Source organism: Typopeltis vanoorti, chromosome 5 (assembly GCF_054136105.1).
Source record: "Typopeltis vanoorti isolate ZY-2024b chromosome 5, IOZ_Tvanoo_1.0, whole genome shotgun sequence".
NCBI lineage: Eukaryota > Metazoa > Arthropoda > Arachnida > Uropygi > Thelyphonidae > Typopeltis > Typopeltis vanoorti.
In genome coordinates, this window is record NC_143553.1 from 41,479,479 (window position 1) to 41,495,053 (window position 15,575).

Sequence of the window (15,575 nt, forward strand, 5' to 3'; positions counted from 1 at the left end):
TAAAATAATTCCGTTTCAATTCGGATAACTTCCTTTCAGTGGAAGATTATATATATATATATATATATATATATATATATATATATATATATATATATATATATATAACATAAAACGGATTTAACTTACGTATCCATTTTTATTAGTACAAAATTTTCGTCCCAGTATCAATGGCACCTTCAATGTGACTTTTGAATTAAACAACAAGGACAGAAACCGGTATATTCACATTCACGAGTGTCATTGCGGAATATAACAGTTTCCGTTCTTGTTGCTTAATTTGTAAGTCATACTGAAGGTACTATTGATACTAGGGCGAAAATCTTATACTAATAAAAATGTATACTTAAAGTAAAGGTTTTATGTTATTTATTATCATATCTTGCGTTCCTATACGTCACGTTACACACAAACATACACACACGAGAGGGGCTGGAAAGTTCTGATAAACATCTAGAACAAAGATTATAAAGCAATTGATATAACCATAAGAAAGAACATATGAGGATATAAGAACATAAGTTACCTTCATAATTCTTCTACTAGTATGTTATTGTGGTTATATCAGTTGTTTTATCATTTTTGTTCCAGGTGTTTATCAGAACTTTATAGTCCCCCACCTCGTGTGTGTGTGTGTGTGTGTGTGTGTGTGTGTGTGTGTGTGTATATACACACACACACATATATATATATATATATATATATATATAGAAAGTATTTTACCTTGGGTATAATGTTAAAGATACCAAGCAATTTTAAACCTGGTTTTATTCCATTTCCCAAGTAAGCAAACAGATATAATATAATATAGTATAAGTATAGTATAATATAATATAAGGTATAATAAATGTTAAAGATACCAAGCAATTTTAAACCTGGTTTTACTCCATTTCCCAAGTAAACAAACAGACAAGTCAAGTTTGCGCCTGCAAGTGTTGCAAGTCTAGCTGACCCTGCACGTAGTGCAAGACTAAGGCAACTCATGGTAAAAGTAGTATAAGCTCTGATCACTAATCTTAATATTTACCCATAATGCAAAGCACATCTCCTGGAGGAGATGTATGATGCTTTGTATTAAAGGCAAGGGGCCACTACCCAGACCGGTTTCGACCTTTATTGCGTTCTCATCAGTGGGAGCCAGGCTAGAAATACCAAGATTTAGTAATACAGAGCTTATAAGTATTTTACCAAAAGAAGTTACCATAAGGTGTTTTAACCTTATTAAATAAAAATCTCAGGAGGAGATATAGAAAGTATTTTACCTTAGGTATAATAAATGTTAAAGATACCAAGCAATTTTAAAAACCTGGTTTTACTCCATTTCCCAAGTAAGCAAACAGACAAACAAGTCAAGTTTGCGCCTGCAAGTGTTGCAAGTTTAACTGACCTTGCACGTAGTACCATAGTGCTTTGCATTATGGGTAAATATTAAGATTAGTAATCAGAGCTTATACTACTTTTACCATGAGTTGCCTTGGTCTTGCACTACGTGCAGGGGCAGCTAGATTCTAACTTGCAACACGTTTTTTTTTTCTCTCATGAATTTTAATATTGTTCATTAAACAGATAATGCAGAATCCTTCCCCTGGCGATTCCATCCAAGAAGGTTTGGAAAATTGTAACACGCTTTAGCACCGTGAGTGGATTAATTTGGCGAAGAGTAAGAATCTACTTTTCACCAATGGAATAATTATTTCAAACCATTTCATGCTCTAACAAGCAAAGTGGAAGTCTCGCAGTGGTGATGAAATCGTCTAACACTAGACGTTCATTCCACAGCTTATTTATTAGTGCACTGGGAAGACGTTATCCACTCGACCACTCAGGCTAGTGAAGTTGATATTAACGGGATAAAATTGTCAGCACAGTATCATTGTTACATCTATATTCATGTCATTTGCACGCAAGTGACAGACGGTATTACGATGCTATTCACTGGGCCAACCACGCCTTCATCTACCAAGAGCATGATTGGTTACAATAATAATGATTAATTTTACTTCTTTCTAAAAATAATTATCTTTCCAATAAAAGAAAAAAAATTAACCTCACCCATGAGAGAAAAAAAACCCTACAATTACGTTTGTGCAAACGTACAGCAAGGATTGGATAGACAAGATCAAATGATTGGTTTTAACAACGCAGAATGAAGTTTCTGAAAGAGAGAGAGGGAGAGAGATGTGAAGAAGGCTTACTCCGTATGATATCAGTGACTGTAATTACAAATGCTAATTCAGCTGAACTACAGAAGTTAAATCATTAGTAAAGTATGTTTTATTTTTCTTATAGATATGAATACTAATGCTTCAAATGATGACAATTATTGCTCAATAGCAGTACACGATACTGTAGTATCTTTGCATGTAAATAAAACGTGTTCTGGTTCTTACCTATAAACAGCTTCATTTAATTTGAACAAATGTAAATAACGATTTCTGAACTAGCTGCTCATAATTTTTTATATTCTTCTTTCTCAAGATCTAATACGCATACTTTGTACTCATTTTTCTTTCGATAAAGCTAAATGGATAGGCTATGAATTGTACGCGCATGACTATTAACTGTGTGTAAGTCCCAATCTAGATGGACTCAAGGGCTAATTATTACCCTGAAGAATCTGAACGGAAGTCCTAGCAGTGTGTAAATATCGGTCACTCCTCACATACAGGAAAACTAATATACGTTCAGAGCTAGGACAAGAAAATTTATTTTAAATATTATTCTTTTGCATAACTGCCATATTAAGTAACCATTTGCTACCAGGTAGATAGATAGCTTTCAGTGCTATTTATCACTGTTGTCATCACGATCACCATGTAGTCATGTTTGATATCCAGAATAGCAATGGCAGTTTCTAGGTTTTGCTCTATCCACAATAGGAATGCTTTAGCTTACCGCATCATTCAAAAGTTGGCAAAAAGGTATTAGTCGTTGTGAGGATTCTAACTGAATTACTTTACATTTCAAAGTTTTTGCAGTGATAAAAGCGATAACACCCGAATGATGTTTACAGAAAATATAAAGAAAGCGCATGGTATGCATTTCCGTCTACAAATAAAGCAAATGAGCGGAAGCAACACTTACTACCCCAGAAGGTCATGGTCGTTGTCCAGGACAGGAAAAGTTATGATGACTGCATCAGAATCCAAAAGTGTTGGTTGACAACTAAAGAACATCCAGCCAAGGGCGGTCCTGCTTCCGGAGATAAGCTATTGACGCAAAAGGCTGATGGAAGGTTATGGGAATATCCCAGTGTAACAGAATAGCCAACAGTCAATCATATAGCAGTCTAATGTAATACTGCTGCAATGACGAAGAGTACTGGAATGCACAGTGCATTGTACGCTGTCGTGAATGAAAGTGTATATCAGCAGACGACTTCTCTAAGTTCCACGAATGTCAGCTAAAAAAAATTACAGGAGAACAGGCACAAGAAACTCGATGATTGTCTACTAGCCGACGAATCCCGGTTCCAGTTATTCCACACTGATAGATGGTCCAGGGTGTGGCGACATCATGAATCAATGGGTTCATCGTGCTGGATGACATACTGCAGGCTAATGGTGATAGTGCGATGCTGCTGGATGTGTTTCCTTATCACACATATTAAGGTCACCTGATACCAGTGAAGCGACGTCTGAATGCCACAGCCTACTTAACATTGTTACCGACCAGGTTCAGGTTTTCATGCTCAGCGTTTATCCATTTGGTAATGGTTACTTTAAGCAGAATAATGTGCCATGTCACAAGTCAGATCATTCTGAATGATTACAGGAGTACAGGGCAGGTCAAGCAATACAAGGAGACACAAATGAGAACCATGTTTGGAAACCTTATTGTAATAATCATTTGTTATTCAAATTAAGCTACCGGATTAAAGTATTTTATAAAAATAATGTTAGCAGTAAATTATTACTAGTTGAAAATAAGAAAAATAAAGAACCATTGCATATAGCCAAAAAAATTTTACCACTGCGATACGTAATTAGGTATGCGATTTTATTTATGTTACGCTATCTATGTGCCTTCGATACTAGGAGTCTAAGAAATTAGAAATTTGGAGCTCCAAAGTATTTAGTGGACGTACCGTTATATAATTTTGCAGTCTCCATGTTGGCTACCTCCTATCAAAAAGAAGATTTTAATAAATGTTTCCAACAGCGACAGAAAGGGATTTACTTTGTAGGAAAATAAACTCAGAATGTCGCATTTCATTCTTTATAAATACTTTTCTAAACGGACCTCGTATAGCACAGTGGTTACAATTTTTCCTATGTCAATATTTCATGAGAATCTAATATAGCAGATCATGAATGCCCCCTCCTTCCCCACCAAAAAAAAAAAAAAAAAAAAAGCTAATATTTAGTAATAATAAGTACACAGAATACGCAAACGTGATATGTAGGTGGCTGACAGTTCTGTATGATAATTCCACCCAGGAAAGATCGGAAACCTGCAGCACATTAACTACTTGTTTTCTATGCTACTTCAGGTCTGCAAAAAAGCAAAATAATGGTGTTACGTGAAAAGATGAAAATCATTTATCACCTAATAACTTTTACAGACGTTCATGCGACAGTGAACTGAAACACAAGTCTGCTGGTAGCAAGCCTAGTCGACGAATAGATAATATTTTTGTTCATTATATATGTCTTTAGGTAGGTGGAAAGGAATATCATCAATCGATAGATACCAACCTGCTTATTGAAGACCTCGAGTGGCTTAAAGTACCGTGTCGTGTTTGGTAGAATTCCTGGACTAACTAATCACTCACAGTACATTCGGTACTAACAGTGCAGAGTACCATTGCTATTATCCCTTACTTCAGTAATCAACAACACTTTCATATTGCGATTAAAAAAAAAAAGAAGCAAAATCTCTTCGCATAAATATTTATGTATCGGTTTCTTAGTATCTACAAAATATGTTTGCTATTTACTTCTGAGTAACGATTTATCCTAGACAAAGCGGAAATCATCAAAACATAGGAATTGTTTGCACATCTAGGATGGAGTCTAAGAGAAGTTCTGAAAAATTCTGACCTGTGCAAGAAACTATAACGTAGCTAATTAATGACGTATCTACTGATTAATTTCCTTCGTTTTAGACAGTCGTTCAAGTTTCTGCTTCATGCAATTTCTACAGATACTTCCATAGCCATTGTCCATCCTACTTTCCCTTAAATCTGTTTTTACTGTTAGTTAAGACAAAATCCTCATGTTATAATAAATAACATAATATATCCCATTTATGATCTTACGTTCTTTCCATAATTATATCCAGCTTTTACTTTAAAAGCATAAAATAATAAAACAATTATGATAATAACATACTCATAAGCAATGATATCAAACACGCAACATTATAACATCGAAATGCTACTTAACGCTTTTAAGTTTAACGTAAAAACTGGATATATTCGTGGAAAGTCGCTGGATTTCGCGCGGACTATGTCACAATGTAAATCTGAGACGGTCTCCTTGTATGTATTGCCTTAAAAAAAAAACAAAAAAAAAACGAAGTTTAAGTTAACATTCTAGAAATGATTTTGACCATTTCTATTTATCCCTTATGTGGCTCACATGCACAAAAATAAATTTTTTTTTTTGTAAATCTATGGTATTAGGCGTACCGTAGGCGGGATGTTTTTTTTTTTTTTTTTTGCACACACACACACACACACACACACACACACACACACACACACACACACACACACACACACACACACACACACACACACACACACACAATCAATCAACAGAAAATTTAAGATATAAAAGCTACTTACACCAATAAATATTAATATTGGGGGAAACAACTTTAGAAGTTATTCCCTAAAAAAGGTAGGGTGCACAGATACACAGTTGCAACCCAAACATGGGCGCGGGGGGGGGGTTACTGAATACACTTCTGCTACACGCTTTTCTGGCCCTTGTGTTGCAGAACTTGGTTCACAAACAACCACTTCACTGTTGTCAAAGAACAATGATAAGAACTTAGCGGCAGATGTCACGAAGCGAAGTTGAAGAACGTAGTTTACTTTGTGAATTGAGACACGGTAGACTATCTGGTTTAACGACTGTAGAAAGGTCAAAGTCCGGAAAACAGAGCAGCTCAGCTCATATTGATTTTTATTGATTTTTCGCTCTTTCATGATATAAACTGCCACAAAGTCGAACGGTATGGAAATGCATCAAATAATGAGTAGAAGCCAAACGTATATTTAAAAATTGTAATATTCTGTAAATATATTCTCCCTATATTAATATCGAACAATAGATAAAAACCATTTAAACCGAATTTGTGCACTGAATAAGCAAATATCAAAGCTATTCCATTTGCGAACTATGGCGTTTATAGAAGGCGTCGGATAAAGCATTACGATCAAAACTTCCTGAATTACCAAATAATTTTTTAAGTGCTTTAAATAAGTCAAGTGCAATAAGTTCAAGTGCTTTAATATAACAAATGCGGTATATATTATTGTAGCATTTTTTTCATTATGAAAACATTAAGGAAGAATATGATTTTTTCTTTTAATGTTTTCTCAGCGAGTACAAAAGACTAGTCTATAATTAGAAATAACTATCTTTTACTCTTTTCTTTTTACAGTTAACGGATGATCACTAAGGTCTTGGAAATAAATTTCCTATCATTGACTTCAATTTGTTTTCATTGTTTTCAGCTGCATTACTGCAGTAGTAATAGTTCCACTCTACTTCTCGTAATGATGGCCACCATGATAGAATAAATTCGCTAATCATATATTTCCTGCAGCTATCTATAAAATCGTACTTGCAAAATGCCACAAGGAGACAAATTTCAACTGTTTTATATCTAAGCATAATACAATACAGATGAAATAGGAGATCGTACTAAAACTTACTTAACGGCATAAAATTAAAATTTTTTCAAATAATAATAGTGTCAGGCGAGAAATCATTCAAAGATTTAAACAATGGACCTTTATTTTCTATTTGCTCTAGATGAGAATATACATGCAATTGAACTGTAATGAACATTTTTAAATGTTAAGTTTAAAAGAGCGGTGTAGACGAATTTGCTAAGATATCTTTCGGTTAAGTGATGTTATTGTCCAGTCACACACGGAAGTGGAGGAATTTTATCCGCATTGAAACAGAAGATGGTCAGCGAATACACAAACTGAGAGCGATAGCAGGCTGTAGAGATTACGTGGTGAACTGCTTATAATTTATAAAAATAACAGGTTTATAAGAAGTCGAGTTATTTATTATTTATTAGAAAGATTTTGTATTAGAAAGATTCCCAAGTTCTTTTGGAAATCTTTCTAATACAAAAAATTTCTAAATTTTCTCATTTTTGTGAGAAATTAACTTTTGTATTTCGAACAAAGGTAAGTTTGCATAGGAATTTTTAATTTGAAATATGTTGTTAGCATTGTATGGAAACTAAAATATTATTCTTAAATTATTATTATTACAGTGCAGTATCATAATTTACATGACGCTCCCCTTTATCAGTCTTAGAGAGAGAGAGAGAGAGAGAGAGAGAGAAAAAAGTTAACTAGTAATACAGGAATCGCCAGTTTTGAAGTCCAAGGTCCAATCTGTTTTTGTAAAGTTCTTCCTCCTAGGATATCATTTTCCGATGCTGTATTTACATCGTTCACATGAATCTACTTGTCAGTGAGGCTGCAGATAGAGTGTGCGATACACTGGCCTAGTGAACTGTGCGATTATTGGTGATGGGCTAGTTTGAGACCATGTCTAGACATACTGTTAGAGAGCTGCCATTAAGTGGAACTAAGTCCACAGTCTACTGGTGAACCAATACATGAACACCGAACTCAAAGTCACTATGTCACTGTATTTCAATAGATGTCCTTCACATCATTATAAACTAATACTGCAAACAATGTTTTTGAAGGGCGACTTTCCTTTCATAGGAATGTATATAAGTTTTTCTTACTTTCTTTTTAAACAAACAGAACCGAACTATGGCGATTATACAAGGCCTTTGCACTTGCTTAGATGAAGTAGTGTTTTGCAGCTGTTGCCCGCTAGATAACGTGATGTCAGAGATCTCAAGGTTTATCTCCACAAGAGGCACTTTCACAATAACCTCTAAGCTAAATTTTTAACACATAACTTAGTCAACACAGTTAATGGTACCATTCTTCATTATTTTGTACGTGCGTAACTTTTACATGCATTAATGTTCGTTACAGGAATGGAAACGCAGTATTTAATAATTAGATGAGAATAAGGTTGTGATTAACGCTGTTTAATTTATTTACAAATATAAATTATTCATAAGTATGTTACAAATTATATTTTACTACTCCACCGTATTTAAATATGATGTTTACAATGATATTTTCAATTGTACTCTGTGTGCTCAAAATAAAAATGGGAATGAAAGCTCAACACAACCTGTATATTGTCTCTATTATTACAAACGGGAAAATAAATGCAGATTTAGTAGGAATCGAGCCTAGTGATTTTTCCATGTTGTGAAGCAGTTTTTTTTTTTTTTCAAGTATTCAACTACTTACGTAAGATTTAAGTAGCCTATGGAAGACAGAGGCTTGCGAATGAAATTATATATAAGATCAGCATTTACGGTATATATATATAGCATACCTTCTCCCCATCCCGTTAATGGCCATCACATTTCATTATCAGTTGGACAGCCTCCTCCAAGGTTACCAGATAAGTACTTGAACAAAATATATAGAATTACACATCACTTCAAAACACGCAGTATGGATCAACTATATAACGGACTAGACATTGTGAAATATTTTAATGCTCATAAGGTCTGCTAATAAACGTGGCAATTTCAAGCTCAAATCTGAACAGAATGTCTGAAAGCTTCTCAGTGGGTTAGAACTTTCATTACACATTTCAAAAACGGACATCGTGTAATGAGTTTTTAATGTGTTGTGCAAACGTTCTGTGAACTTGTGCAACAACAATATACAGCACAGTACGTGATTTACAAGACATTATGTATCCAGGCTTGCCAATCAGTCATCAGATATAGTTTACTTGCTTGCAGATTTCACATTATTTACAAATCAGGATTCATCAGCTGAGGTATAACCTAATTGTCACAATAATGCAAATCAAATGATCTTTCTACGAAAATTTATAGAATTAGTTCTCTACGCACTATATCACGCCTACTTCTGTTTCGTATTATCTAATGAAGGCACGCCAACCTCCTGTAAGAATCATTCTAACATTTTTCAGACTTGTTTTGGAATGCCACCTCTGCATGAGAGATACAAGGTGGCATTCCATGTATTTAAGACTTTTAGAATCAGCCTTCGGCGAAAGAAAAACCTCGAGTCTGACATGCAAAAATTTCAACTCTGTTAGCATGAGCAAATACAGTGAAATCCATATATGAAAGGATATTGTAAAGCGAATGCATTGAATAGAGGCAGTGAAAACGATCTAAAATGCTAAACAAAAGTAGAACGCACAAGGATGTCATTATATATATATATATATATATATATATATATATATATATATAGTTTTTGAAGGTTAGCCATCAAATCAGCAAAGTGAGCAGTTCGCCAAAAAAAAATCAAACAGGAAATGATAATGATGATTAGTTCTGCAGTAATGTAGTTGAATTATGATATCTGATCAGTTCAGCTCAAAAACGGAGTGAAGTGAGTGATAATTTAAATATTGTTTATTAGATACAGTACATATCATGTTACTGTAAATTGGTGCCTCGTTTATTCCTGCTTCTGAATGAGAAAATCGCATATGGAAGAAACTTTATGATTTCATTTCATAATACAAATTGCAGAAGCACACCAGAAATTTATTTTTACGAAATATATCTTGAATGGGAGAGCGCGCAAGCATGTATGTATATCGTCATGCATTAAAAACTATGCTGACTCATGAGTTGAGGCAGCAGTTAGGCGCACATGACGAGAGAAGCATATATTAGAGGAGTACTAAGCTCTTAATTTAAGAAGTATATTATCTTGCGTTCCTTTTGCGACTTGAGTATGCACCGCTTTAAAGTAGAACACGATAGCTGGATAAATTAATCGGTAACATTAGGCCAATCCCGGATGTTTGATCAGCTTTGAGCAAATAACCCCCATACCCAGCAGAAAACTCTGTTAAGAAATAATATATATATATATTATTCCAAATATATATTAGTTGATTGCATTCTACATCTCGGCGCGCTGAAAAAATAAGTCAATGCTCGATATAAGCAATCGTTTTAAAATAATAATAATAAATGCGAACCTTAGTTGGCCTTAAAGGCAAAACCGTTCGATAAGAATGTTCGTCTTACCATTCGACTACTAAAAGCGGAAATTTTTTAAAAAACAAAAACAAAAAACGTTGCATCATATTTGTCTGGAGCAAATATTTTAATATACATATGAAAATATGCATAAATAATATAGTACAATTAACTGCTATATATAGCAGTTAATTGTACTATTATATATCTATATTATATTATATATATATAATATTATATTATATGTACTATATTAATAGTTTATTTTGTTTGCGATGTCACTTATTCATATGTGCTATAGCACATATGAATAAGTGACATCGCAAACAAAATAAACTATTTTCAGTCAAAAGTGTAAAATTCAATCTAGTCATGATAAAATTAAAAAAATACTTGTGTGTTAACTGACAATATTTTACAGATAAATTATTTATAAATTAATTTTAGGTCTTTGGCTTCTGAAAATTACGATATTGATCTACATCATTTTCAGTAGAGGAATTTCGTTCGACTGAGGTAATGGCCAAGTCGTTTAATCGATTTTGTGTCACTGTGGCTCGTATACTTCTAACAAAATATACGAAGAATCTGTTTTTTTTTTTATTGTAGTTTTTTAGTACAGTATGCATAAAATCTATTCGCTTAATACGTTTCAAGTAACCATTTTTCATCATTTATGACTAAGTATCACCGGACTTTTCGAATTATATCGTTACAGAAAAAGGCGACATGTGTCTCGCGGAATGCGATCAGAAGCCATTCTTAAAATGATGTCAACACTCGTTCAGGTGATAGTGGGAAGATGTATGACGCCACACTATTGTTTTGAGTGGTATCACGACACGGAAGAATCGAAGCAATTTCTTAGAAAATGTTGATGTTTTTACTTTAAAATCTTAGTCATGTTTGATACAAATATCCTCACCTTCCTTTTTTACGTGTTAGACTCAACTGGTCTGTTCAATCGAATCTTGAACAGACCACTGCACAGTTAACCGTCCTATATAGTTAGATTTTTTTTGTTGTTGTTTTTATAACTTATGTCAGCCTATGGTGGAGAAAATATGTACAAATTCATGAGTGGCCAAATATAAAAGGTAGCCGCATGGCAAACTTTAAATATAATTCGCTTGATTTTTTTTTTTTAATTGATCGAAGAATTAAAGAACTAAATTATTTTGAACTTAGTCTGACTGAAAACGAAACGACCCGACAAATTTTAACAAAGGTCCTAAATACCAAATTCCATTCAAGTCCATCCAGTGCAGAATTATCAGAATAAATTTGAATCCTTATACCAATAGAAATAATCCTTACACTAAAAAAAAAAAACAAGTGAACATATTCTAAATATTAAATTTTATTAAATTCTAATGGAGAGAGCTATTATTAAATATAACTTCGAAACGTTCTATCCCTTCTATCTTTGAAAATGGTTCCAATAAAACAAAAATGGAGAAGGCTGAACAAACTTTTTTTAACGATTACAAATATCCAATTTCAATAAAATTCGTCTAGCCAGAATCCAGGAAAATATTGCTTACCATATGAACAAACAGAACCAAAGTAGGTACGTATATGTATTTTTGCGAAACGCGCCTGAAAACAATCACACGCTGAAATATCTTCAGATTTTAAAATTGGACTGTGTGGTCTATTTTCAAGGGGAAAACACAGAATTGTTGAATAATATCAAAGGAAAATGTTAAATAGTTTTTTTTTTTTTTATGTATTAAGGGATCCGAGAACGTTGTTCCTTATATAAAACTATTTTCGTTTATTTCTTGTCCATTAACTAAGACAGGACGTTCTGTTTTTTCTAACATTCTTAAAATGCGATGAAGGAAACAATACTTGACTTGTATTTGAAAAGAGCATTAAGTTACCTAATGAGTAGTAACATGTATACATAGCTTCTGTACTTACTGACTGAGATATAATCCTATTAAATAAATACATAATAATATAAAAAATAAAATATCTCCACCAAAGTGCTGATACTTAGAAATCATAATGAAATGCAGGAATTGCTGATACTCCAAAAGGATTTATTTCCGTGAATGTTTCCTGTATTTTCCAGCAGGTGAAAGTAATGTGCTTATGGAGAGTTGGTTACCTTCACGTTCCTACTCCACTTATCGTTCTGTTCCTACTTACACCTTCAATAAGCTGCAGAATGCACCCGTTAAACCCATTTTTGAATTGGGTGGAAAGAGGACAAGTTTTCCTAGTTTCGAGACAAATAGAAAACCTGTTAAGTGGTGAAGATAGTTGTAAAATACTATCCTTCTGTAGCATGACATCATTTCGGAAGGTTTATTTGTGGAGAAAGCATTTGCGCCATCAATATAAAATAAAAGATTAATTTAGGATCCCTCTCTCAAATCCGAGCAAGATATAGTCAATAAGAAGAGAAAAGATTAAGCTGAAGTATTTATCACTATAAAATCTCTAGTGGTCTATAAATAAACACGGTTTTATAAGCTGTCCAGAATCGATGATTAAACATTACTTACTTACTTAACTTTCCGAGTCCGGAACACCAATCATATCCTCTCCCTCCAAAAAACAGCGGCTTGTATCGCCTTGTCATTGACCGTCAGAATGTCATCCGTGGAGCACACATCGATTAGATTTGGGCAACATAAAAGATGTTCGTCAGTTTGGACGTCTCCGTATTCACAGCTGTCATCATCTGCATAACCCCATTTCATCAGATTGCTTCTGCATTTGGACACTCCCACTCTAAGACGGTTCAGAGTCTTCCAGGTGCTGTAGGGTAGGTGATATCCTTTGATTAACTCTTCCTTAATTATGGGGACTTCTTGAAGTTGAACCGATTCCCTCCATAGAACAAGACGTCGCTGCTCAGGTTTATGGATCAATGGTTTAGTTCTTTGCATAAAACTACGCCTCGATTTAAGTCCAGAAGCTGTGATGATATGGCCATACATTGGATGTCTTTCTTCCGTCATCTGCTTTTTTCTCTCCATCTCACCGGCCACTTGACGTCTTATGCCTGGTGGCGCTATGCCTGCTAAGGGATACAGCTTGTTGACTGGGGGTTGGTCTTAGGCATCCAGTTATGATCCTAATGGTATCATTTAAAGCCACATCCACATGTTTCGCATGGGCGGATGCTTCCGGATGATTAAACGTTTACAGATGTTTACTTTTTTTTTTTTTTTATACGAAATAACACCTAATAATTTAATTACACACAATCATATGTCTTGTCCTAAAATTCCGAATTTCATTCACTTCGAACTAAATTCTAAACTGGACTAATTCTTCATCTATTCCAATGTGGCCCGAGTTCCCTGGTTAAGTATTTACGGATATTTAAATACAGCCGTTGCCATTCATCTGCTGTATCCCAGAAGGGCGGAATGTGTTATGCCTGTAGATATGTTCAAGTGGTTGTATGAAAAACTGCCATATTACTATCAGGCCAACTTCACTTTCAGTTGAAAAGTCGTATATAAAAAGGTTCCTCCCCTCGTGCACGGGATTCAAAAAGTCTTTCCAACCAAAGAGCAAATACAACTTTCTTGTGGCTGAGTTACAGAGTCCATGTTGGATTAGTTCACATTTATATATCACATTTGATATGTTATCTTCTGTGAATGTCTGCATACGAGCTTTTATGATACGAATGTAGCACTGGAGGCCAGATTACTTTAAGCAACCAGCATTCTAAACAAAATCTTCTACTGCACGATATGCATAGATTTTTCAGAACATGTAAAAAATACGAACTGGTTTGTATTTTTTTGTTATAGATGTGCCAGCTTTTTTTCTGCATTTTTTAATGTAAGCAGATATCAGGATTGGAGAAAAAATCTCTTATCGTATGTCAATATTTTTATCATTATCAAAGACTAAATCTTGAAAACTCATACTATGATAGGCAATATGATTTTAACAGCACAAAGTTAGTAGAAAAATTTGATTAGCGGAACAGAATGGATATTGAACTGACAGAATGAAACAAAATCTAAACAAGGAAAGGGTAATTCAAAATGACAAGATGCATTCCATTTAGATTAACTATTATGCCAAATATGATTTTTGTGTGCAGAATAAGAAGCAAGAATACCATAATTGTTCATATCTGAAAGTCAATATCTAAATTCAGTTACTTACCCTGGTGTTTTCGTTGTAAGAAACTATAACAGCTGTATACCACTGGGTGGTGCCTTCTGCTCTATACACCTCAACTCGATACCCAACAAGCACTGATGGGGTGGTCACTAATATCCGCTGGCCGTCCTGAAATTCAGTCCACTGTTTGATAGCCTTACGAACCTCTGAATAATCCCTACTGGCAGGATGGCTTTTCCCGTCTGACTCCTGAGGAAGAATTAAAAAATAAAATAAAATACTATTAGGAAACTAAAGTTATCATTTTTGCATTATAATGAACTAGTATCGAAAGTGATAATCACTTTCTGAGATAGAATACTAGGAAGATAATATTAAGCAATAAAACTTTCAATATATCCGTTTGCGAATATTGTATATTTTAGAATTTTATTAACACAGTAGTTTACAAAAATACACCTATACTGGATATCAAGAAATTAAGAGTTTTTTAATTAAGCTCTAAAAATTTGCTTTAAATAATAATTTCATCGCATCGATTATGTTTAAGTGATGTTTCAGGCAACTCCAAGAGACCTTTGCAAACATCTTTCTTTTCTTCAATGTGTCAGTATCATCTGTTATTTCCTTGCAGGGATTATTTATTCAAACAATAATCATGAGCAAACACACTAGTTCTTTCCCTAAAACCTGGATTCTAGCCACAGAAAACAGCGGACATCTGGTGGAACCTGAGGAGCGATCTACTATGAACCCCTGAATCTGCAAGTAATTTCTGACTCATATGTCAACAGCTGCTCCAATATTTCTGAAGAGAGTGACTTAAGTCAGAAATAAAAATCACTGGTGAAAAGGTGCTTGTCTCGATGAAATACTGATCCTCGCGAGAGATGCTTTTCCCCTCCCCTAAAAAATTAAGGACTACGGATGAGAACTCTCAGGCATTCCCACCATACTGTTCTGATATGGAGTCCACAGACTATCATATCTCTGAAGAAATCCCCGATAAAATCAAGTGAGGATGAGAGGGCATGGTTTTGTTAAGAGTAAATCAGTTTTGTGATGCCTCTTTACTTTTTTGCTTTTTATGAAGATGTTACGAAAAAATACTCATGGTTAAGAAGCGATTTATTCAGATGTCAACGAAGCCTTTTTGATAGATAATGCTTTTGCAATCTACTGTGTATTGGCTGAGTGAA

The 15,575-nt window shown here is 34.2% G+C and overlaps 1 protein-coding gene across 1 annotated transcript in view; it reads right to left on the reverse strand.

Moving 5' to 3' along the window:
- The window catches only part of LOC150106336 (uncharacterized), a 580,415-nt gene that overhangs the window by 266,522 nt on the left and 298,318 nt on the right, over positions 1 to 15,575 (reverse strand). Inside the window, 1 exon segment of the mRNA XM_090393088.1 lies at positions 14,419 to 14,625. Within this exon segment, the coding sequence (XP_090249214.1) occupies positions 14,419 to 14,625 (207 nt within the window).